The 27,325-nt window shown below is 37.5% G+C and overlaps 2 protein-coding genes across 2 annotated transcripts in view; one reads left to right on the top strand and one right to left on the bottom strand.

The window, feature by feature from the left end:
- The window catches only part of mocs3 (molybdenum cofactor synthesis 3), a 208,199-nt gene that overhangs the window by 81,336 nt on the left and 99,538 nt on the right, over nt 1–27,325 (bottom strand). The window lies entirely within an intron of this gene.
- qpct (glutaminyl-peptide cyclotransferase) lies at nt 497–26,699 on the top strand. Its single transcript, XM_048535972.1, has 7 exons — nt 497–829; nt 4,238–4,384; nt 10,529–10,810; nt 15,386–15,559; nt 16,743–16,842; nt 17,837–17,953; nt 22,937–26,699. Exons 1-7 carry the CDS (start codon nt 713–715, stop codon nt 23,080–23,082), a joined length of 1,083 nt encoding a protein of 360 aa, XP_048391929.1. The 5' UTR covers nt 497–712; the 3' UTR covers nt 23,083–26,699.

Here is a 27,325-nt window from a genome sequence, read left to right as displayed (position 1 = left end):
CTTTCGGTTTTCACTCAGTTGTAATCATTTCACCATTGTGGTCACAACTTCATCTGGATGCTCTGGAATTCCTCCTTACACATCTCTACTTCTCTCCCTTGCGTTCCTCCCTAAAATGTACCCCTGTGATCAAACTTTTAGTCATCTGATGTACTACTTCTTGTGCAGCTCTGTAGCATGCTATGTTCATAATTTTCCCATGAAGAACCTTGGGATATTTTCTTACATCAAAGGTGTTATATGTATTTTTTAAATTATTGCTATTGTTGTTGAGACAGCAATAATTCCTGTATAGTTTTAATGATCTAAATAATGCAGAAATATTAAATGTTAAGATTAATTATTTGATTTTGTTGTACTGTCATTTAAAGAAAATCTTTCCAATTTTCTGGATACAATTGTTTACCCAGTAGAAGCAGAAACAGCTTGAAATGTCCAAGATTTCTTTATGCTCAATTTTGATTGGTTACAGTTTTAAAAAAACACCCAAGTCAGATAAGCCAGTGATCAAAGTACATCTTGATGAAGCTCATGTCTTACTTATTGCTCATTTGCCGATCAAAGGAAGTCTGGAATGACGTAAAAGAAAGAAAGGCTTTTAACTGCTCTGTGAGCTCGGATTTGACTCACAAGATTTCCACATCAGTCTGTGTCGAGTGAGAGGGAAGGGGAGAGAGAGAGAGAGTGAGAGAGAGAGAGACGACAGCTAGAGATGGCTAGTAGCAACAGCTTCTTTTATTCTCGTATTGTGTTTCTATTTCATTTGACAACAATCTTCTGCCAAACCCACAGACAAGAACAATACAAGGTACCATGGACAGAAGAAAAGGTAAGTTTTTACACTGTGGTCTGAGATCTATTGTGCTGCAAACCTGGAGACAGCTTGTAGTTTTACATTTTAAAATGGAGAAATGCAGAGGAGTTTTGAGTTCAGCTTCAGTATCCTTGGGGCCTCTCATTAGGAGGTCACAAGACATAGCACCACTAAGATAATCACTCACCATATTTTGGGAAGGGAAGGGAGAAACTTTGAATAAAATTCATTTGTATTGTTTTTTTCTTCCGTCAGCAACCTAGCATTGCATGTAATATTGAACACGTAATATAAAAACCTCAGTTTTTAAACTTTGTCTGTGATTGCAACTGGAGGCAAGTGTGAAGGCTCAGGCATTTTAATTCCAGGACTCCCACTTGAACCGTGAGGGTAACTTGACTTGGTTAAATGAGAGTAGAACAGTTTTAAGAAGCTGCATAAGCCAGGAATCAAAGAGCACAGAACAACGGAAATGGTGAGGAGAAGAAAACAGAAGGTCTTTGCAAGGGAGGACAATGATTTCCTCCAGTGATTTGAATATATACTGCTGCTTTTCTAGGCCTACAATAGAAAACTTAATTCTAGATTTAAATTTTCCTCATTCTTTTTGTAGCACTGATTCTGTGAATATTATTGGCAATGTCTTATGTTGTCACTGACTTATCCAAAATTGAGAGCGTGAGGTTGTGGATGTAATGTTATTACTGCTTAATTTTAATCACTGCTGTTAAATATCAATCATATTCCTACTTGTCTGTGGCAAACTAAAATTGCTAAAATTCTGATAAAATAAAGGCATAAACAAAAATGTCTGAGACAAATTTTGTGGGTTTACAAATATTTACATTTGAGTCACGAAAGTATTTGAACTGTTTTGGCAAAATTCATAAATGTCAGAATTCAAGTAACAAAATTAATGATGCAATATGAGGTTTTATCAAAAGCAATTCTGCTTTTTTGCATTTGATCAGAGTTCTGCATAATTTCTAAAAATGCTATTACACTCAGGAAGTTCCATATTTTCCTATGTTCTTGTGGTTGTGAGGGAGGCATGTTTGCTAATCCAATCCAGTTTTTACAATGTTAAAAATGCTTCTACATATGAGAAGCATCATAATTGCCACATTGTAGTTTGAATGGAGAGAATTTTGGTCCATAATTTAATGAGTCAGAGGATCAAACAGTGGCTGCCATTCGTTAAACTTGTCCTTAAAAAAAATATAAAGTTTTTCCTTTCTAAGGGACTAAAAGTGGAAGTTAATGCTAATGCAGTGTGGAAAACAGGACATCTGGAAACTGAATGAATAGGAAAAGGACTTGTTTATCCTTTCAGCCAATCAGATTGAAATACTGTGAAATTGACTACAAGGATAGAGCAGAAACCATAAGTTATCATGGGTGAATACATTGTAAAATCAGCTACACTCAAAAAACAGGAAAATGAAGACTGGATTAAGAAAGATAAAATATACAGAAAGTAAAAAGAAGAAAGAAGTACTTTTAGTAGCTTCAAAAAACCCAATAAGATAGCAGTAATAGCAATAGCTTAGTAATAGTTAAAAAAGGGTAATCAGTCTCTTCATGACTTCTGGTAAAGATTGTCTAATGCCTCTACCACATTCTACTTTATGTAAGCAGATACTCACAATCTGAAGCAAAACAGTCTTATTGCATCTCAGTGTGAATCGTATGTTTTGGGTGAATATCAGCATCGGTAATTATACCCTACTAGATTCATCAGGATGCTATTTGCAGCAACATTGTTCTTCTGGTGCTTGCTGTAACCAATGGCAATGCTATGAGGAATTTTATGATCGATTTACTTACCCTTACATTGTAGGGCCTGTCTGCTTGAAGGGGCTTTCTAAATGCTGGGGCTTTAAAATCAGAACTGTTCACATAGTGAATTTCCTCACATCAGTTGAACACAGTTGAAACTGCCATCCACATGTAGACAGATAATGAAGGGTTGTATACTTAGCCTGCAATGGTTGTTGACAGTAATTTACATTATGTCACGAATGGCGCTGCTGGATCGAGAGGAACAATTCACCAACATCTCTTCAAGTGATTTTCCAAATGTTTATCTGTCTTTGCCTTACAACACAGCCTCCAATATAAGGATGTATTAGAATCTCTGTAAGTTTCAAAATGCTATCAGATAACCAGTTTACAGAGGATGTTAAAACGAATCATGTTTCATGATACTAAAAGAACAAATGAAAGCTAAATATTAGATCTGTTACTCCTTTGCCAATATTACTGTTTTTTATGATAAAGGAAATGATCATTTTAAATTAAAAATCAAAAGAACTGTGATGCTGTAAATCAGGAACAAAAACAAAGCTGCTGGAAAAGCTCAGCAGATCTGGCAGCATCTATGGAGGAGAAAACAGAGTTAATGTTTCGGGCCCTTCCTCAGAACCTTGATAATTTTTAATTACTTTGCTTTAACTGAGCAACAGCCTTTTTGACAATTATCAGGTTGATTTTTCTGTTGTAGTATGCAGAGTGCATCTTTTGCAATATTTGACTTGCCTATTACACTAATCATTTTAATACATCTTGCTGTTTAGCAGTTAGTTTAAGAAAACTAATTTTCAGGTTTATCTCAACTAATTGCTTCCACTTGTTATAGACCAGACCAGAATCCCTCAAAATATATTAAGAAGGTAGCTTTATCCTAACTTGTTTCTCATTTTAAAGGTAAATGTGAAGTGCTGTGTCCCAGATGCAATTTGTTTGGTAAAACTACTCAATATTAAGAAAAACAGAATTTATTCAAACACTACAGTTAAAATACAGCAAAAGGAAGAGGAACTTGGAATATGATTACTCTATTAGAAAATTTAACAGAATAATAGGTTCCTTTACTACTGCGCAGTAATAGTTTCAATATAGTAACATCCCATAAGCACATGTTTGACAAAAGGCAAACTCAGAAAACAGATTGTCTCACATGCAGTTATCCAATGCAGGAAGAAAGAAAATCATAAGACAATTCTGAGAGAAAACTCTGAGGGTAGCAATCAGGCAAGATTCACAGCCTTCCAATCCTGCTGAGGCCTCAGCAACAATGGCTGAAAGCTAAATTAAAAATCCCTGGTTCCGTGGGTGGAAGCTTGATCACAACCATTCAGGCTGTTTCTACTGTTCCATCTTTAAAAAAAAAACCTAAGGCTTCAAAGGTGATTTATCTTCTCATAGACTATTCATCACCTCTCCCAGCCTCTCTCTTTTAATAAAAAGGATAAAGTCACATCTTCAAGCCATTGCATCTTCACACATTCAACTTCACCTTGGCAATTTTTAAAATATTTTTGTATTTTAATAGTACTAAGATGCCTGCTAAAGGCTGAAAACCCATGTGCATGGCATATATTTTTAAGGTTCTCATTGTTTCTTTGACTTTACAATCATTAGCTGCTCCATAAGCCCAAGTACCTGACTGCGGCTGAGACCCGGAATGTTACATCACTGACCAACATTTCTATGATGTGGTATAATGATCTGAGACCGATGCTTAGAGAGCGATATCCTGGTTCTATTGGAAATGTGGCTGTGCGCCAGGTGAGTATCACTGAAGTTTTATCTGCTTTGAAAGCTTAGTTCTGCTTGCATCATGTTTGCTTGTATTTCCTTGAGTTTAGACAATTGAAAAATGATCTGATTTGAACTGCTTAAAATGGTGCAGTAATCAAGAAAGAGAGTTAAATCACATTCTTAGAGATAAACCATTAGGAAGAAGGCAGGAAGCACAGAAAAAGTGTGGTCTGAATCTGAAACTCATACGCTCAAAAATCTTCAGATACCGGACCAGTTGGAAATTTGAGGATCAAGACTTCTTTTTTGCTAAAGGTGCTAAAGGAATAAAGCTAGAGAGGGAAAACTGAATTAATTCACAAATCAGCATCTATCGGCTTTCATGGTACAGTAGGTCAAATAACTTAACAACCTTCTCCCGCTCCAATGGGTTAAATTTTACTTGCCCATTAATCAACATTCAAAAATCGAAGAAAAGTTAGAGAAAGCAGGTGGATTATCAACAAAGGGAAAGAAAATCTTGGGAATGAGGACCCCAACATGCAAAGGGAAGCCTGGGAATATTATGTCCCTCCTCCTTCCTGTTCTTACAAAAATGGTGTTCAGACATGAGTTCCTCACATTGGTTGAGCCTCCAAAACAAACTTCACTTCTCTGCAAGTATAAAATATTGGTCAATTGGATTGTTATAGGTCAAATTGCCTGTCAATTATTTATTTAAAAGGGACAGGGAGGTTGCCAAATTCACCCTCTAGCCATATTACAGGGATGTGACTATGCTGAAAAATGGTAGGCTTGCCATCTCTTGTATTTTGCATGACCAAAATTGTACCTGATAGAAGCCATGAAATCCAGCCTAATGTTTCTCTTGTTCCACAGCACTTCATACATTGGTGCTGCTATAGACAGGGCAGGGGGATGACCATAATTATAGATGTATGATTGAATTTTCAGTCTGCTACTTGGTCAACATCTGAACGTGGTGAAACTATTTCTGTACATTTATTTGGACAATATGAAAGGGCAATTTGAACATGTAAATATAGCATGATTTCAATCTGGTGGTAAAAGCAGAACTATTACAAATAAGAATTATATGAATTTCTTTTATTCATTCACACAATAAGAGCATCAGCGGCCAGGCCAGCATTTACTACCCATCCCTAATTGGCCAGGGGGCAGTTAAGAGTCAACCACATTGCTGTGGGCCTGGAGTCACATGTAGGCTAGAACAGGTAAGATGACAAAACTTCCCTCCCTGTAGGGGATTAGTGAATCAGATTTCAGGGAGAGATTTCAGCTGAACACGTGGCTACAGGGATGGTGCAAGAGGGAGGGCTTAAGGTACATGGACAATTGGGGATCATTCTGGGGAAAGTGGGACCTCTACAAACAGGATGGTCTCCACTTGAATCAGAGGGGCACTAATATCCTGGGTGGGAAATTTGCTAGTGCTATTTGGGTGGATTTAAACTAGCTCAGAAGGGGGATGGGAAACTGAGGTGTAGTTCTAGTACACAGGAGGATGAGCGTAGGGAGGACCTAACCAGGACCTCACTGTCACAGGAGTGTGCTGGCAGACAGCAAGCTGGATTGAAGTGTGTCTACTTCAACATCAGGAGTATCCGGAATAAGGTAGGTGAGCTTGCAGCTTGGATAGCTACCTGGGACTTCGATATTGTGGCCATTTCGGAGACATGGATAGAGCAGGGTCAGGAATGGATAATGCAGGTTCCAGGTTTAGATCTTTCATTAAGGTCAGGGAAGGTGGTAAAAGAGGGGGAGGTCTGGCTTTGTTGGTCAAGGACAGTACAACAGTGGCTGAAAGAACTTTGATGAGGACTCGTCTACTGAGGTGGTATGGGCTGAGGTCAGAAACAGGAGAGAAGAGGTAACACTGCTGGGAGTTTTTTATAGGCCTCCGCAAAGCTCCAAGGATGTGGAGGAGAGGATCGGCAAAACTATTCTGGGCAGGAGTGAAAATAACAGGGTGGTCATTATGGGAGACTTTAACTTCCCTAACATTGACTGGAATTGCTATAACTCTAGTACTTCGGATGGATCAGTTTTTGTCCAATGTGTGCAGGAGGGTTTCCTGACACTGTACGTCAAAGGGCCGACAAGAGGGGAGGCCACAGTGGATCTGGTACTTGGTAATGAGCCAGGCCAGGTGCTTGATTTAGTGGTAGGTGTGCACTTTGGACAGAGTGATCACAATTCGGTTATGTTTACTTCAGCAATGGAAAGGGATAGGAACATGCCACAGGGCAAGAGTTTTAGATGGGGGAAGGGCAATTTAATGTGATTATGCAAGATTTAGGAGGCATAGAATGGGTTAGCAAAATGCAGGGGATGGGGACAATCGAAATGTGGAGCTGGTTTAAGGAACAGATATTGCATGTCCTTGATAGGTATGTCCGTGTCAGGCAGGGAGGAAGCGATAAGGTAAGGGAACCGTGGTTTACTAAAGAAATAGTATCTCGTTAAGTGGAAGAGGCAGGCTTATGTGACAATGAGACGAGATGGTTTAGATGAGGCGATGGAGGGTTACAGATTTGCTGGGAAGGATTTAAAGAGAGAGTTAAGAAGAGCAAGGAGCGGGCATGAGCAGACATTGGCGGGTAGAATAAAGGACAACCCTAAAGCTTTCTATAGGTATGCGAGGAATAAAAGGATGACTAGGGTAGGAATAGGAGCCAGTCAAAGACAGAAGTGGAAAGTTGTGTGTGGACCCTGTGGAGATTGGAGAGGTGCTAAATGATTATTTCTCATCTGTTTTCACTGAGGAACAGGAGAATATTGTAGAGGAGATGACTGAGTTACGGACAACTAGAATTGAAAGGATTAAGGTTAGTAAGGAGGAGGTGTTATCAATTCTAGAAGGTGTGAAGGTAGATAAATCCCCTGGGCCAGATGAGATTTTTCCGGGGATTGCCTGGGAAGCTAGGGAGGAGGTGGCGGAGCCTTTGGCCTTGATCTTCCAGTCCTCATTGTCTACAGGTTTAGTACCAGAGGACTGGAGGATTGCAAATGTTGTGCCCTTGTTCAAGAAGGGCAGTAGGGATGACCCAGGTAATTATAGACCTGTGAGCCTTATGTCTGTTGTAGGAAAAATTTTGGAAAGGATTATAAGAGATAGGATTTATAGGATTTTTAGGAAGCAACAATTTGATTGGAGATAGTCAGCATAGATTCATCAAGGACAGGTCATGTCTCACAAACCTCGTTCAGTTTTTTGAGAAGCTGACCAAGCATGTGGATGAGGGTAGGGCAGTTGACGTGGTGTACATGGACTTGAGTAAAGCCTTTGATAAGGTTCCACATGGTAGGCTATTAGAGAAAATACAGAGGCACGGGATTGAGGGAGATTTAGCAGTTTGGATTAGAAACTGGCTTTCTGTAAGAAGGCAACGAGTGGTGGTTGATGGAAAATATTCAGCCTGGAGTCAGGTCACTAGTGGTGTGCCTCAAGGATCTGTTTTGGGACCACTGCTGTTTGTCATTTTTATAAATGACTTGGATGCAGGCATTGGTGGATGGGTAAGTAAGTTTGCAGATGACACTAAAGTCGATGGAGTGGTGGACAGTGTGGAAGAATGTTGCAGGTTGCAGGGAAACTTGGATAAACTGCAGAATTGGGCCGAAAGCTGGCAAATGGAGTTTAATACGGATAAATGTGAGGTGATTCACTTTGGGAGGAATAATAGGAAGGCAGAATACTGGGAAAATGGAAAGATTCTTGGTAGTGTAGAGGAATCTTGGTGTCCATGTACATAGATCCCTGAAAGTTGCCACCCAGGTTGATAGTGCTGTTAAGAAGGCTTACAGTGTGTTAGGTTTTATTGGTAGAGGGATTGAGTTCTGGAGCCGTGATATCATGATGCAATTGTACAAAACGCTAGTGCGGCCTCACTTGGAATATTGCATGTAATTCTGGTCGCCACATTACAGGAAGGGTGTGGAAGCATTGGAAAAGGTGCAGAGGAGATTTACCAGGATGTTGCCTGGTCTGGAGCGCAGGCCATATGAAGAAAGGCGAAGGGACTTGGGTCTGTTCTCATTGGAGAGAAGGAGGCTAAGAGGGGATTTAATAGAGACATACAAGATGATCAGAGGATTAGATAGGGTGGACAGTGAGAGTCTTTTTCTGAGGATGATTACTTCATCTTGTACAAGGGGGCATAGCTACAAATTGAGGGGCGATAGATTTAAAACAGATGTCAGAGGCAGGTTCTTTACTCAGAGAGTGGTAAGAGCGTGGAACGCCCTGCCTACCAACGTAGTTAACTCAGCCATATTAGGGGCATTTAAACAGTCCTTGGATAAGCATATGGTAATGATGGGATAGTGTAGGGGGAGGGGCTTAGATTAGTTCACAGGTCGGCGCAACATCGAGGGCTGAAGGGCCTGTTCTACGCTGTATTGTTCTATGTTCTATGTTCTAAAATATTCAACAAAGTTTAAAGGGCATGTGTGTCCTAACTATAATGGTTTATGAAAATCATTGATAGTGTAAGTGGTTTTCTCTGCAGTTCCCCTGGAGTAGTATTTTGAAACTAGACATCTTAATCAGACTGCAGTTGAAGATTATTATTCAGTCTGACTCTGTAACCCAATTGGCATTGACTGTAGTAATGGAAGCAATATTCCCAGCATTAGATCTTGTAGTACAGATAATGTGATGGAAGAGGGAAGAGCATGGTATTACATGACCACAAGTGCTATTAAAATTATTTTAATTAAAATTAATCATAAATGTTGGACATGTGACGTTTAAAAATGTATACATCAACTGTACAAAGACTTGAATTCATTGTGGATTCATGGAATCAAAGCTAGCAATAAAGAAGATGGCTGTGATTGTTGAAGACTATTATTTTACTCCCAAAAGTTGTAGAAACTCCTGGATAGTTTTCTAGACTCAGCCATCTTCAGCGGCTTTATCAATGAGCTTCTCTCTAGGGTAAGGTTAGAAGTGAGAAAGTTCACTAATGATTGCAACAGTTGCTACTCCTCAGATACTGAAGCAGTACAGGTTCATATGCAACAAGATCAGGACAATATTCGGGCATTGAATGAAAACTAACAAGTCATATATATGCCTGGCAATGACTATCTCGAGTACGACAGATTCTAACCATCTCCCCATGGCATTCAATGGCATTGCCATGACTGAATCATGACCAATGTCCTGACACTTACCGTTGACCAGAAATTTCACAGGGCCAGCCATATCCCTGCTGGCTACAAGGATAGATTGGAGACTGGGAATTCTGTGGTAGTAATTCACATTCTGGCTCGCCAAATGTTATCACTTCCACAATATATAAGTCAGGAATGTAACAAATATTCTCCATTTGCCTGGATGAGTGTGACACTAATGTCATTCAGAAGTTCAACACCATCTAGGATAAAATAGCCCATTTGACTGGCATCCCATCCACTATCTTAAATGAAGTGTAGCGACAGCAGTGTGTACCATGTACAAGATGTATTATCGTAACTTACCAATCCTCTTTCAACAGCACCTTCCAAGCCTACGAACTCTAGCGCCTAGAAGTGCAAGAGCAACAGTTGCATTGCAACAGAAACAAATGCATAGGAGTACCACCACCTGCAATTTCCCTTCCAAGCCACATACCGTTCTGATTTGCAACAATATTAGTGTTTCTTCACTGTCAATGGAACTCACTCCCTCACAGTTGGTTGTGCCTGCAGCAAATGGACTGCAGAAGTTCAAGAAAGTGGCACACCAGTGCCTCTGAAGGAGATAAGAATTAAATTCTAGCCATGCCTGCCGATGCCAACTTTTTAAAAATGAGTTTAAAACAAAACCATCTTTCAGGCTACAAACTGAAATGACGACTGTTAACATTCTCCAAAGAACAGCCAAAAGAGGCATTAAAATGGGGATCATATAAAACTCCCCTTTCAATTTTGTTGTTATTATCAATCTCTGCATTAGATTGGCACTTTGATAGAGCTGGATACAACAAGTCCTGTCTGATTTAATGGACAGTCCAATAAATTTACACTAAGCATACAACATTCTACTTTGTGCCTTTATTAAGAAAGCAAACTGATAGATATTCCAGGTAAAAATGCCTTTTAACAGCGACATTTTTGGCTTTGTGGAAGTTAACCTTTTTTGAAAATTGTTTTTCTCCACAGCATATCATAAGTCGGTTAGGTGAACTCCAGGCTGGATGGATAATTGAAGAAGACACTTTCCAGGATGCAATACCCTATGGAACAGTCACATTTTCAAATATCATCAGTACCCTGAACCCCTCAGCTAAGCGGAGGCTGGTGTTGGCTTGTCACTATGACTCAAAATACTATAATGAGTGGTGGTATAGTAGAGTGTATGTGGGTGCCACTGACGCTGCTGTACCTTGTGCCATGATGTTGGAACTGGCTCGTGCACTGGATAATCTTCTACTTGAGATGAAGGTACTCCTTAATATATGATACATCATTGCATAGGCATGATAAACAATTGATCTGGAAAGAATCACTCAAAATTTTCAGTTAATTTATCCATCCTGCATTTGAATCAAGACAAGTGAAAGACATTGTTAAAATGTCACCTTAAAATATAATGTATATTCTGATTTCCAACTTTAAGAAAATTATCACTTTGTCCTAGTTAAATAAAAATTAACTTTTTTTCTATATTTTGACAAATTGTCTGTTTATAGATGTTTACATGATGGATGATTAATATGGTGACACTTCAAGCTTCACTCCATTACTAGTTGTATTGTAACTTGAGCCTTCCTCTTGGCAAGTTTGGAGGGATGAAACATTTAACTGGCTGGAAAAGACCTTACTTTTTTCCCACCTACATTTAAGTCAGTGGCAGGCAGGCTTCTTGATGCCCTTCCCACCCCATGTCACAAATTCAAATTGAAGATTGTGAAATATTAGCCATTACTGAGACAGGATTGGGAACTAAATATACCGGGTTATAAGATTTACAGAACCGACAGGGATAATGGTAGAGTTCGTAGAATAACCTTTCATGATTAAAAACAAAATTGCTTCAATGGTGAGGGAGGATATAATGATGGGAAAGCATTCAGTGGAGACTGTATGGTTGGAACTGACGAACAGTGAAGAACTTAAGATTGTAATAGGTGATGTGTACAGACCACCTGGCGGCAGCTCTGAAGTGCTAAATTGTACAGGTGCAGAAATTAGGCATGTGTCCAGGGTATATGTCCTGGATACAACAAGAGGACAACCAATATAGGATTTAGTAATGAATAATGAGCCGAATTATCTGTGAACATTTATTGAATAGTGACCATAATATGACTGAGTTCAATACAGCTTTTGAAAATGAAAAGTATGAATCAGCCACTGGTGTTTTAGATTTCGGTAAAGCAAAATGTAACAAGACTGTCCACAGTAAATTAGGAAGTTCTGCTAATGGGCAAAACAACTGAGGAACAGTCGAAGGTATTTAAAGAAATATTTAACACCATACAAAACCAGTTTATACTCTTGAGAAGTAAAAGCTCTACTTTACAGGGAAAAGAAGGCCATGGACAATGAAAGAGCTGAGTGACAGCGTAAACTAAACAAAATGGCATACAAAAATGTGATAAACAGCACAGATTCTGCTGAATGAGAAAGATATAAAACCAGCAAAGGCTTCAAAGCATCTTATAAAAGCTACTAAAAGGGTTTTGAAAAGAAACTTGACAGGGATACTAAAATAAAGGAAATTTTATAGCTACGTAAAGGGAAAGTGGATAGTCAGGAGCAATATTGGCCCACTAAAGACTGAAAGTGGGGATATTGTCCATGATTATGGGGGAGAAGCAGACAGGTTGAATAATTACTTTGCCACAATATTGGCATTCTGGCATTTATATCTGGAGGACTGGAGTACAAGAATGCAGAAGTCATACTGCACTTATACAAAACCCTGTAAGACCCCACATGGGGCAGTGTTAGCTGATCTGAACACCACACACTGAGAAGGATATACTGGCCTTCAAGGGAGTACAATGAGATTTACAAGAATTACACTTGGATTTCAGGGATTATGCTATGAGGAGAGATTGTATAAATTAGGCCTGTTTTCTCTAGAATTTACAAGGCGAGGGAGTGAACTGATCAAAGTTTTCTGGAAATTAACAGGAAAAAACTGGATAAATAAACTATTTCCATTGGTTAGGGATTCTAGATCTAGGTGGATAGTCTGAGAATTAGAGCCAGACCATTCAGGAGAGATGTTAGGGAGCACCTCTATACATAATGGATGGTGGATGTTTTGAGCTTTCTTCCACAGATGGCAGATTACTTGCTGATTTTAAATCTGAAATAGATAAATATTTATCTAAGGTGTGAAGGGATACGGACTACAGGAAAGTATATAGAGTTAGATCACAGATCAGCCATGATCTCACTGAAAGTTGGAACAAAGTTGAAGGGCTATATGACCTATTCCTATTCCCATGTTCCTATTATTATAGCAGGGATGGAACATTGCCACGCATTCAAAGGCATACTACCTGACTGAGAGATGCAGCACCATAAAGAGAACTGAAAACAAACCCCCTGCCATTCCTAGATAACAAAGTGTGAAGCTGGATGAACACAGCAGGCCAAGCAGCATCTCAGCAGCACAAAAGCTGACGTTTAGGGCCTAGACCCTTCCTACTGATCCCCATCCCTTGTGATCTCCAGCTCATGACCCCACTCAGAGATTGTAGGGTTTGCTCATTTTAGGACTCAAACAATATAATTTTACTTGATGTTTCAATGCTGCACTATAGCAGATACAATCTTTCAAATGAAATGTTGAATCATGGCCCTCTCTGTCTGCTTAAAAAGACGTAAAGATTCCCTTATGCTATTTGAAGTAGAATCCTCCCACTAATGCCAATAAGAGCAACCAATAGTACTAAAACAGCTTATCTGCTGGTTATTCTGCTTCAATAATTGAACGTTGATTTGCACAAAATCGACATTTGATTTTCAATATGCATGCAGCAAGACCTTGACAAACTTCAGACTTGTGGTGATAAGAAGAAAGTACCATTTGTACTAAGCCAAACAGTAACTATTTCCAACAAGTGTATATTACTATTATTTCAGATTCCACTCACTTAAATGCAGTGGGGGTCGCATTTGTCCAAAAGTTCAAATGAGACAACCATTTAAATGCTGAGCTGTCACAGCATTACAGCTGGATATTTTATTATTTATAGCTCCCTCCTGTCTTCTTGACCTCCATCATCTAGAAGGCACAAAATAGCAATGTAATGGAATATTAACCATTTCTCTGAATTGCAAGGACCCATAGTCCAAAAAGGGCCATAATTATCACTATTCATCAGAGTAAGACAATTGTTATGTGTAACCTGAGGATAACCAAATTACAAGCCTGCAATAAGGTGGGATGGCATCCACGAACTATCACAGCCAATATAGGGGCTGAACCTGCACTGTTGGCTTTATCCTGTACCACAATATAGTTATCTAGCCAACTGAACTATCTGATTCTCTCGTCACTGCCCTGAACTGATTCCACCTGAAGCAACACTCAAGAAGCTTGACACGAACTGGAACAAAGCTGTTTGCTTGATTGTTTTAGTGCACGAGTTGCCATAGCTCCCAAGTACAGCTAACACATTGCAGTTGTATTATGTATTATATATAGGATGCCCACAAAATCACCAAGGCTTCTTCAACAGCATCTTTGAAACCCGAAATCTACAATGGATTGAAATATGGGAACTGCCTAGCAGCAGTATGCATGTTCTATCACTACATGAACTGTAGTGTTTCAAGAAGGTGTTCACCATTACTTCCTTGATGCAATCAAGTGAAGTGAATGAATAAAATCCTGAAAATAGGTGAGCCCTGTAAAACAACGTAGTGACCAAGCATTGGGAGGGTGTGAATTAGACGGCACCCCCTCCAATAGTTTGAAGATATTTTAAAATATTTGCTTTGAAACGTGACTTCCTTAAACACTAATGCAGAAGCATTTAATAAAACAAAATGGTGCTTCTGAAGACAAAACAAAACCTTGAAATTACTCATACGATATGCCACTACCACTTACTGGAAAAGTTGAATCAGAAGTCAAAACAAAACCCATCATACTGACCAAATTCTTACACATTATTTACATCTATTGTCCATAAATAATATTTTACACCACCTTTGCTTTTCAGCTCATTTAAATACTTGTCTATAATTTTTTTCAGTTATCATCGATTAGATAGATGAACTCCAGTTTTAAAAAATTGAAAAATCAAACTCCTTTTAATGACAATGCCTCTATCTAAGAATATCTTTTTAAGAAAATTCAATACAGCCATCTGCTATTATAGCAAAAACCACAAAAGGCAAGCTCTTCCAGTTTCTCAAGAAACAATTGAACATACACAAGATGAATAGCAAAATGAACAAATACATTTGAATTAAATCAGCACATTGGATAGGTGGTGAATGGGTAATAGGGCAGAATTGTCTGAGGTACTTCAAAGCCAATGGTATTTAATTTGTGCTGCAAATAACTAACATACAACTACCATAATACATACCGTTACTGAGGATATGGTTCTAATAAAATCAAGGTCATGAGTTCAACAACAATGAAGGGCTCATGAACACCCTTAAACCAGTAACACAAGAAGATTTTAAATGGTGCTGAGCAAATATCATCATAATATATCAAAATAAATGGAAAATCCTTCTCTAAGGAAACTGACACAACAACAGTCTAAATACAGGTTATATTGTCCAAAATTTAAATTGGTTACAGTGATTCAAGTAATTAAGCTTATATCTTACTAATTCCTATAATAGTACATTTCAGAGTTTTGTAATTTTACTAGTGTTGTGTTTCTTAAATATGATTTATACATGTTTTCCATCTTCAAATTTTTTTAACTTTAATATTTATAAATGTCTCAACCGAAATACAATGTATTTATGACCAAGAGGTTCCGAGTGTGGTAAATTTCTACAGGCTTACATTTAAAATATTTCTCCTTCATTTAGGATATTAGGGACAGACCAGATCTTACCCTGCAGCTAATTTTTTTTGATGGTGAAGAAGCATTTCAATATTGGTCTGATATTGATTCACTATACGGTTCACGTCATTTAGCGCAGAAGATGGAGAGAGAGGCACACCCACCTGGCGCCACTGACACCAACCAGCTGCATGGAATTGTAAGTACTGACTGGACGCAAATTGTGGAAAAAAAATCCAAGAAATGATTGTCATCAATAGATGGTCCAAGTTTTCTCAAACACAGGTTAAAATGGAGTTCCTAAATATTCAACTATTTCCCTTATTGGTTAATGGCTATGTGAAATCTTGTTAACCATAGCTAAAACAGGCCTATTGACCTTCTTTAGTTTCCTGACATAAGTGACTCTTTAACAGTCTCGAGTCATGGTTCAGTGCAGATGATAGCAGCTCTGTAGTCAAGCCTAGAGGTTTTCCCTAGATGCCTGATGTAAGAACAGCAAATAGGGTGTCCACTAGAGGAAATATCCTCCACACTCCCACTCAGTGCTGGCCTAGCTTCAGTAACATTTTCTGATGAAAAATTTTAAAATGTTGGCAAGAGGGCACCTTTATAATGAAGTTCGATCTCAGTTACTTACCTGTCATGCATCCTGCTGCTCCTCTCTAGGTAGAAGACTTCAAAACAGCCCCAGAGTATTGAAAGCCTGCCTGCCACCTTTAATTCGATGTCTTCCATATCAATTCAAAGGAAAACACCTGAAAATTCCAAAGTGTGTCTGTTTTTCCCTGGGTGTTAGTTTGGGTCCAAACAGACCCTACTCTTGTTTCCTGTAAGAGTAGGAAATTCAGCCTCTATACAGAACATTCACATTTGATATTGAAGACGGCAATACAAAATATGTTTTAAATATATCCACTGATTGTTAGGTCAACACATAAAGTCTGATTCTATTGAAAACATGATCCCATCCACAAGCGCAGGAACCCAGAAGGTGCAAGAACTGTAAACTGAAATAAATAAACTGGTTATTTGAGGTAACTTTTATCTCTCAATATTGAGAAACACTGGGTATGGATTGTCATCCTGCTGCCACCCTTTCCTTCCTATAGGGAAAATGGAGACACTTACTATTCTAATTAACTGAATTTGGGGTCTTCTTTTAGAAAAAGCTCCCAGAATAAAGCAATTGCATTTTAGAGAGGATGCTAAACTGAAGCTGAAGCAATTCATTACCTCCTACACATTTTAGAGATGGAATTTAGACCCGATAGTAGATCTTATAGTATTAAAAAAGACCTAAGTAGTCATTGGGAATTGAGGTAATGAACAAACCTACTGATTTTCTAATTTTAATTTGACAATTACATTATTATTCTTAGGACTTACTTGTGTTACTGGATTTAATTGGTGCGCCAGATCCAAGATTTCCAAGTTATTTTCCAAATACAGCTCGATGGCATAAAAGACTACAGCTAATAGGTAACAAGCACTAACAGAAATGTTAGTCATGTAGATTTGCTATACATTTGTTGGTCATTGTATATTGCAAATTTTCTTCATCTTGCATTTTGCTTCCTCTTTTCTTTTTCTTTCTAACTTGTATGTATTCACAACTACAATTTCCCCAATCAATTCTCTCACTCCAAGTTCACTTCTTCTGAATCTCTTATCCATCTATAAACTTGAGCTCATCTAAAACTCTACCTTCCTTGCCCCTAACGCACATGAAATCCCACTCCATCCCTTGCTGGCTGAACTTCTCTAATTTCCACTTCTTGACTAGAAACAATAGAAATATATATATAAAGCTATGGGAATTAAGACATTATGTTGAGGTTGTCCAGTACATTTGTGAGGCCTCTTCTGGAGCACTCTGTTTGGTTCTAGGCTCTCTGTTATTGAAAGGATGTTATTAAACTGTAGAAGGCTCAGAAGACATTACCAGGACGTTAGCAGGAATAAAAGGTTTGAGTTATAAGGAGAGGCTAGATAGGCTGGATAGGCTTGAATTTTTTTCACTGCAGCATAAGAGGTTGAGAGGTGACCATATAGAGGTTTATAAAATAATGAAGGTTATACAGAAGTTGAATGGGAGGTGTCTTTTCCCTATGGTGGGGGGGTTTCAAGACTAGGGGGCATATTTTTCTGGTGAGAGGAGAAAAATTTTAAAAAATTATGAGGGGCAATTTTATTTTTACACAGAGAGTGGTTCATGTGTGGAATGAACTTCCAGAGGAAGTGCAGGTACAGTTACAACACTTAAAAGTCATTTGGATAAGTACATGGACAAGAATTATTTGGAGGGGTATGGGCCAAGCACAGGCAGGGAACTAGTTGAGTTTGGTATTATGGTCAGCATGGACTGGTTGGTCCAAAGGATTTGTTTCCATGCTGTGTGCTTCAATGCCATTATAACAAAATACATTCCTGGTCGATGACCTTTCATCCGAACTCGCTTGTTGTTGTCTAATAGAACGTCGTCTGCATCGACTGGGTTTACTGAACAACCACCTCAATGAGGTGAAATATTTCTGGACCAAAATGCGAGCTGGGCATATTGAGGATGACCACACACCATTTTTGCAAAGAGGTATGTTGTAGCATGCTACAGTGACAAAGTTTTTCTCCTGTTATGTAACAAAGTCATAGATGTATTTATATTTAGCATTGCTTCCTTGTTTTTGTGCTCTGTGGCTCTATTAATAGAGTAGCAGAACAGAAATAATTGATTAACTCTGTATGAAAGTCACCACAAGCCAAAGGATCAACTTACCACTTTGTGAAAGGTTCTATAATTTTAAATTGTTTTACATTAATTCAATTCATTGAATATTTTTCTAAAATATATTTTACAGATCCATTGATTACAGTTTATTTCTAATCAATTGTCTGTTCATCCTTTCCTGTCCTTTATCAGTATGCCAAAAGTCACCTGTGTGCAATTTGAAACAAATTGGTTAATGTATTAAGATAAAACTCATATTTTTTTATTGGAACAGTTAGCTCATTTTGAATGAAGATAAAACAGTGAAACAAACAGTTTATTCACAGCCTGATCTCTAATAGTCAAGGAATATCTTGCATAAGGATTTTTAAAAACATCTGTTGTGGGATTTGCGTGTCACAGGCAAGGCCAATATTTGCTTCATAGAGGTTGTAGACACACTCGCCAAGCCAGTGTTTGATTGCAGACATTTCTTCAACCTGCTAGGTAGCATTGCCAGTGCGCCTCCACTGAAGCGCATTGGTGTTCTGTCGCACTTGTTATTTATATGCCTCAGTTTTCTGGGGTGGTTGGCAGTACTTCCAGTTCTGTTTTTCTGTAGTGTATATATTGGGTCCAGTTCAATGTTTTTGTTGATGGAGTTCCAGTTGGAATGCCAGGCCTCCAGAAATTCCCTGGCATATCTCTGTTTAGCTTGTGCTATTATGGATCTAGTAAAACATCGACCTAGCCAAAGAGACAAGTGTTACACTGCTGGACGAATCAGGAAGGAAGGCACCTCACAACACCAACAGCATCAACAAGGATGCTACCCTGAAACTGCCAGATCTGTGCCTCACAACCCACTTCACCTTCAATGACCATACATTCAAACAAATCAGTGGAACACCAATAGGATCCCCAATATCAGGACTAATTGCAGAAGCAGTAATGCAAAGGTTAGAACAGACAGCCTTCACCACTATACAACCTAAACTCTGGGTCCGCTACGTAGATGACACCTTAGTGATTATTAAACACTCAAGACTAGAAGAAATCCACCAGCACAAAAACAACATCCTCACTGGAATAAAATCCACAAAAGAAGAAAAGAACAATAACCAACCACCCTTCTTAGCCATAATGGAAGAACATCAGAACAATGGGGAACTCCAGGCGACGATACACCGAAAGATGAGATAATTAATTACACCAGCATCCACCCCAATGTCCATGAATGATGCTGCATCAAGACATTATTCAAATGAGCCACAACACAATGCAGCAACCCAGAATTGCACAAAGCAGAACAGGAGCACTTATATGGAGTTTTAAAAAGGAATGGATACCATAAAAAAGCACAATCTGCCATTACCTCCGTGACAGACCACAACAAGAAGACACAACACGGGCACACGCACTAGTCATGCTACTAAACATTAGAGACTTATCAGAGATAACCATAAGACTACTCACACCCCTAGGTATCAGACTAGCCCACAAACCAACAACCACCCTGTGACAGCTACTGACGAATGTAAAGGATCCCATACCCAAAACCAATTAAACTGATGTAATATACAAAATACCATGCAAGGACTGTGAGAAACATTACATAGGCCAAACTGGAAGGAAACTGACAATAAGGATACATGAACATCAATTAGCCACCAAGAAACTTGACCAATTCTCACTGGTTTCTATACACACAGACAAAGGAGGACACAAATTCGACTGGAACAACACATCCATATTAGCACAAGCCAAACAGAGACATGCCTTTCTGAAGAAGGGTCTAGGCCTGAAACGTCAGCCTTTTTGCTCCTCTGTCGCTGCTTGGCCTGCTGTGTTCATCAGCTCTACACCTTGTTATCTCATGCCAGGGAATTCCTGGAGCGTGGCATTCCAACTGGAACTCCATCAACAAACACATTGAACTGGACCCAATGTACAAATCACTGAAAAACAGAACTGGAAGTAATGCCAATCACTCCAGCAAAACAAAGCATACAAATGAAAAAAGTCTAGGCCCGAAACGTCAGCTTTTGTGCTCCTGAGATGCTGCTTGGCCTGCTGTGTCCATCCAGCTCCACACTTTGTTATCTTGGATTCTCCAGCATCTGCAGTTCCCATTATCACTCATACAAATATGAAGCAGGTTGGAACACCAATGTGCTTAATTGGAGGCACACTGACAATGTTACTTAGCACAGTGGTGAAAAATCTACAATCAAATACACCAGCTCGATGAGCAAGTCTACAACCTCATCCACAATCTGAGCCAAATATATTCTCAATAACTTTAAATTTGCTCCATATAGAACATATAGAACATAGAACATTATAGCAGAGTACAGATCCTTCGGCCCTCGAATATCCCAAACTTTCCTTGAGCTGACTGGATTACTAGGCCATTTCCAAGTGCAGTTAAGAGTCAACGAATTACCATAGGTCTGGACTAAAATGTAAGCCTAAGTTGATAAGGAAAACAGATTTTCTTCCCTAAAAGACATTAATGAACAAATTAGAATAAAGCAACGAACTATGGATTCTGAAGCTCTCAATCAAAAACAGAAATTGCTGGACAAACTCAGCAGGTTGGCAGCATTTATGGAGAAAAAGCAGAATTGACATTTTGAGTCCAGTGTCCCTTCTTCAGAATTGGAATTATGAAATTATTATGAAGGAGGCAAAAATGCTTTCAGAGGCTATATAAAATCTGTTGGAGTGTCATGACATTGTTATTTAAATCCCAATGCTTTAAAAATAAAAAAAAAATTGCCCTAGTCATCACTCAGATTTAAAGTAAGACTCTAACTGCCAGAATGCAATAATTAACAGGGCAATTGGTCGAGCCAACAAAATAAAAACTTAAACATCTCATCCTGCAGTTTCAATAAACTTAATTCTTAGACTTCCAAAAGGTTGTTCTTACTGATGAGTTGATTTTGAATGCTTGATCAATTTCAAAATTTCCAAATCCTTTTCTCTTGGCAGGGGAGCCGAGTTCAAATTTTGACTGACAGATTTGATATCTTATTAAAGTACATCTTTCATGTGGCTGGTGAACAGAAGTCTGTTTTTACAGCAGTTGAGATATAACTTGTGAAGATATGCCATTTTGGAATGAGTTTCATGGCTGAGTATTTTCAACAGAAGTGTGCATGATTTTCTTCATCTTGATGGTTTCTGAGGTCCACCCATTGTCTATCTTGGGTGAATGGCTATGAAGGTGGCGTGGGGGCATGAATGTAGCTTGGGAAGATTGCATGGAGGTGGTGATGGATATAGCCTCTTGTTGTCTAACTAAGCCATAGTTTCAGAGAACTGAAGTGGTAGACATTTGCCTTTTCTTATTCAGTTATTTCTTTTTCAGAAGAAATCAAATTTCTGTAGTCACCCATATGTCCAATCACATTTCTAAATGGTATATTTCATCAGATATACTGTCTTACTATTGCTTTCTTCCCCTATCCCTGCTTATTAAACACTTTATGCACAGTAAAAAAAACATTTTCTCATTCCAATTGTGAATATTACAATTATGAATATCATATTTTTGCTTTCGGCATCTTACCATCTGGAGTATTTTTATTCCTACACAAATTTGCTGCTAGATAGGGTTGCTGTGTCTTAGTGACTTGCATAATCTGCCTTCAGCTTGATATACAAAGCTTCTTGCTCAGCACTGAATCAAGCAAAATCTTTGGTGGAAAATGTCTTAGCTTGTTGCGTTTCTCCAAGTGTGAGGAGCCCATGACATCTCCTTCTCAAATGTCTGTCTATAACTTCTTTGACAAATATAATTCCAATTAAACATTACATAAAATGAACAAATAAGTTCCTACTCTACAATTCTGATGTAACAAACTACTTTCTCCAGTCATTGATAGGCCCCAAAGGCAGGCAATTTGATCTTACACAAAAACATCTGACAGTTATTATGCAAGAAAGCAGCTAGTGTCTTACAACTAGTTTTTATCTTCACTAATCAATTGGCGTAGTGATACTTTTGGCTCAGAGACACTGAGTTCTAGGTTCTAATTCCACTTCAGAACTCAAGTATAAAGATCAAGACTGACATACATTTTCATAAAATATTTAATAAGGTTTAATTTGCCTGCTCTGTGAATGGAAAAGATCCCATGGCACTAATTTGAAGAAGAGCAGGGGAGTTACACCTGGTATCTTCGTCATTTCTCAATTAACATCACACAAAAGAATTCAACTGGTCAAATGATTCTATGATCATTCACAAAGCTGTTTATAGTAGTTTGTTTTGCAAAAATGGTTGCAGATTTCCTATCTTGCAAAGTGATTTTTAAAAATATGACTTCATTATTATAAAAAAAGCATTGAGTTGTCCACTGGTTCTGAGATGTACTATATATACATGCAATTTTTGTTTTATTTCTGCATTAGTTATGATCATTAAAAGTAGCCATCTGATACATCGATCCCATGATCTCTTGGTTTGCAGTACAGGATTTCAATGTTATCAGTACTTTCATTAGCGGCATGAAATGTGGAATTAAAATGCCTCAATGCACTTTCTTTGGGTTTCTCAGATTTCAGCTTAGAAGTCACCCTTTGATATTGCTGAAAGCAGGCTGCCCAGGTGGTTTATTTGAAAGGTAATACTTGGAATGGGCATGAGGCAGTTGATCTTCTGCTTGTGATTATGAGATATCATGTAATGAGCAGCAAGTCAAAAAAGCTTCTCAAAAATTTTACATTCTTGATCATGTAACAGATTCTTAAAGCCTTACAGTGACCACACATTCTGGACCACTTTCGATCGTGATATTGAAAGGAATAAGCTACTAAACATCGAAACATCATGTAATTCTACACTTTTATATTCCATAGGTGTTCCTATTTTGCACATCATACCTACACCTTTCCCTCAAGTGTGGCACAGCATGGAGGACAATGAGAACAATCTGGATCCAACATCAATTGATAATCTTAACAAAATATTGCAGCTGTTTGTCTTGGAGTATCTTAGATTCTAGTACAGGTGCGTGTATACAAAATGAATGGTTATGATCTACTTTGAGCAATAGACTAAGCAGATTTCAGTAAACAGCAGTCCATCCTGCTTTAATGAAATAGGGAAATAAGTTTGGCTTCTTAGAATTAATGCCTGTTTTATTTAATATGCTAACTGAATCAATGTTAATTGTTGCTCATCAATTACATCTCATAGTGTTCATTTTTCACTTATAATGCATACAGGTCTTAATTTTCTTAGCAATTTGTTCAGTAGACATTTGAAACCTTTTGGTGAAATGTATAACTTAACTGTATCTAAAATATACTTTTCAATTGTAAGTTTTAAATTTGTCTTTGTACTGGTAGCATTTAAGGGTACAGTTGTACAACAGGATCTGTGCGGATGCAAAATTAATTGTGATGAGGCAGCGTCATCAGTTCAGTGTTTTGTGTTGCAATTGTATACTTGAAACACAAATTCTCACTGTTGTGTAAAGTATAAGTTAAAGCATAATTTCAAATGGTATGGTGTGAATTTTAAAAGAAACTTAGCATCCCTGCTTCAGTAGAACCTTTTTTGGAAAATGTGTTTTAAAAATATATACATATATATTGAAAGATGAGCAAACTATCTTGTTGATTCTTTTCAAACAGTACAAATTTAGGTGCCTATGGACATGAGTCAGCATTTTTGTTTAAAGTTGTTACCAGCAGTATCGTTGTTTGGAAGAGTGTGCCTTGCATGTTAAAAAGCTCTGTTTTCTGGCACCTCCACTTGGTTTCAAACTTTCTCTAAGAAGAACATTGCTTTGACTGAACATACATTTGCAGTGCCATGGTGAAAACTTTGCTACTTAACTTTAATTTGTTACCAAAAAGGTGCAGAAAAAGGGGAAAGAACTCTAGTTCTTAATTCTATAGGGCTAAATATTATTTCAAATATCCGTCTCTTTTGCTTAGCTGTGAGGGCTGTTAATATTGCTAATAACATTACTTAAAAGGCTCACTGAGGCAAAATTCCACATTGGCGAACCAATCCTCATAGTAAAAATAATGTTCTATCCTATGTCTAATCAGTAGCTGGCATTCTTCAACTGAAATAAATTGCACATTTTATCCTTTTTGGGTTAGCTATAATATTCTATTCAAAGAATTTGCTCTCTTTGAAATACAATCCATAATCACCAAACCTCAACCACCAACTCCAAGGGGGAAAATGTGATATCTAGAAGATGAAGTCTAGATGATGCTTCATCTTAAAATTGTATTTCTTGCAAAAAACATTGACTAACATAGAAGTGAAAAGTAGAAAATATTTTGTATAGCATGTTGTTTTATCACAACTATTTGCATTAAAGGTATTTTTATAATATAATAAGCACGTTAAGACACTAAAATCACAACATAACTGAAAAGTATTTGAGAAATAGCTCTTAGGATATTTAAGAAGGAGAGCAGTAGCAATGCAGGGACTGGGAAAAAACAAAACTTGGCAGCTCATCTGATTGCACCCTCAGACTGATGATGCATAAGAGCTGGCATTCCCAAATATCCAGTCCAACCTTGAAATTTCCACATTACTAGTCTCCCTGGCAAATCCATTCCACATGCTTATCATCAGTACATAGAGTGGTAAAATCTAAACTGTCTGTCAGGGAATATTACAATTCTATAATTTATGGCAATCAGGTTTCAATTTATTTCTTCACTTAAGAATCTTGGATACTAAATATTTCTCTTCAATCTTCTCATCTCCTTAGTAAACAATCCCAGGCTTTTTAACCTCTCCGCACATCTCACATATTTTAAACTATTTTTGTTGGTATTATTTTTATAGTCCACTGCACTGCCTCCAATGCTTTATATCATTGTTATACACTAGAATTGTAAATCATTCTCCTTGTAATGACCATACCCACCATCAAATCTTTCCTTCAATTTATTTCTCCCAACTTCAGCTTATCACTTACATAATACTGCATTATAAGTATTATAAAAATCTATCAGCAACACAAACAAGATAAATTTCTCAAAAATATCAACTTTTCTTTGCCTCAATTCAGTCTATCATGCCATTCAATATCTACTTAAATATCTTATTCCTTCTTTCATAATGCTTTCTGAAACACAAATCATAACTACTGGTCTATATTTTGGATGACTTATTGCTATTACCACATTTAACATAGGTATTGTCTTGACTACTTTACAACCCTAGTATACTCCTGACATTGTTTCTGTAGGATGTGGACTGATTCAATTTTCGTTAGTCACTTCTTATGACACCACCTAGGTCTGGATCACACCTTAACTGAAATGTTTATTTTTATCACATGCCTTCTTCCTGACAACCTTGAAACCAAAAAGTTCAATGTCCAAGTGTTTTACCCTACTAATACAAAAAAAATCCATTTGGTGTATTTTCTATTTTTACTCAGTTACCTTCACCATTTTGGATCATAATTTCCTTTTTCAATTGTTTGTTGTGAATTCATGTAGAGAAATGTTGGTCTATTTCACGTTTACATTACACAGTCTGTAACATTTTCTTGGACTCATTATTATAGCTGATTTTGAATATGGATTTCAAACAACATTCTTCATGCAATGATGTAAACCAATGGAGATGAATGATTTAGGATACCTATAACTAACATTCAAAAAGCCTAAGTTCAATCATGCATGATTGAAATTCTGATAGGTATGAAAGTTTTAGTTTTAATTGTTCTTTTTCCTCCTGAATTCACAGCTTGACAACATTTTTAATTGGATAGGTGTGCTTTTCCTTATTGAGACACGCAATGCCACTTCTTCCTGCAAGGAAATGTAAAGTAATACATTTTGGTAGGAAGCACACTGAAAGACAATATAAACTAAGGGGCACAATTATAAATTGGGTGCAGGAACAGAAAGACCTATGTGCATATATGCACAGATGATGATAGGACAGTTGGAGGAAGCAGTAAAGAATTATTAATAGGGGCAACATTTTGCTGAAGCTAACCAGGTCAAACAATAATTTCAAAATATCCAATGTTTAAATAAACTCATATTTATGATGCCATAACATTTATCTATTTGCTTGTTTGTGAACAAACACAGAACTTTATTGTTTGAAACATAGCAAATCATTTTTATCACATCATTATTAAATGAAAAAAAAATTTGGGAAAAATGGTAAACTGAGAAACCACAGATTGAGAAAAATATACAATGGTAAGTAACAATTACAGGTTACTAAGTTTTGAGTTGAGGAATAGTTATATACTGTAACTAACTTCAGTAAAAAGTGGATATGGATCTAAAATGGAAAGATGTGTTGTATTGTCTCTAAATTTAGTTAAAATTAGTAAACAAATGTAAAAATAATGGATTGAAATTGCACTGTGTAATTCTTTACATTAGGCTGTGTAATTCTTTTCTCTGCTTGTACTAATTAAGATATTTTTTAAAATATTGAAATGTTACAAGAAAAAACATTACTTGCGATGTGCATAGCAATTTCATCAACTGCTTGCATAACTTTTCTTCCATGTCCAGGACCTCTACTGTGCTCTGTAGAATATCTCCTTTGTACATTTGTTGGTATGTTAATTCACAGGTTATGTCAAATAAAATAAAAGCAAGTTTCAGAAAAGATTACGTATTTTTCAATCTATATAAGACTGCTTTCTTTTAAATTTAATAAAAGCATGATTTATTAATCAACTTGCCTTTGGCAACTTTACAGATGTTAAATGGAATACTTACAAGGTTAAATTCTACCAATGTTTACATTCAACCTAATTTTACCAAAAACCAGTGAATTCTCAATTTTGAAGAAGGGGTTTCCTCCATGAGCTCTAAAGAGTTTTCTCATAATATTGTCTACAGCTTGCCTCATTAGCTATCTATCTTATCTCCAGGGAGCATTACTATGCACTTGCCAGTGATGAAAGTATTCAGTAATGCCCAAGCCTTTCTGGATTCCTGTGGCTACAAAATTTGCTAAGAGTTAGGAGTCAAAAAATAATGGTCAATGGATACTTTTCAGGTTGGAGGAAGTTTTGTAGTAGGTCTCTGAGGGTTTGATATTGGGACCCCATCTTTTCCTTGTATATATATTAATGATCTAGATCATGACTTGCCGATGGTATGAAATTTGGAAGAATTGTAAACTATGAGGAGGACAGGACAGAACTCTAAAAGGACACAGACAAGTTGGTGGAGTGGGCAGATGATAGCAGATGAGTTTCAATGCAAGGAAATGTAAAGTAATACATT

This window comes from Stegostoma tigrinum, chromosome 9, assembly GCF_030684315.1.
Source record: "Stegostoma tigrinum isolate sSteTig4 chromosome 9, sSteTig4.hap1, whole genome shotgun sequence".
NCBI lineage: Eukaryota > Metazoa > Chordata > Chondrichthyes > Orectolobiformes > Stegostomatidae > Stegostoma > Stegostoma tigrinum.
This window is presented reverse-complemented; position numbering and strand designations above follow the sequence as displayed.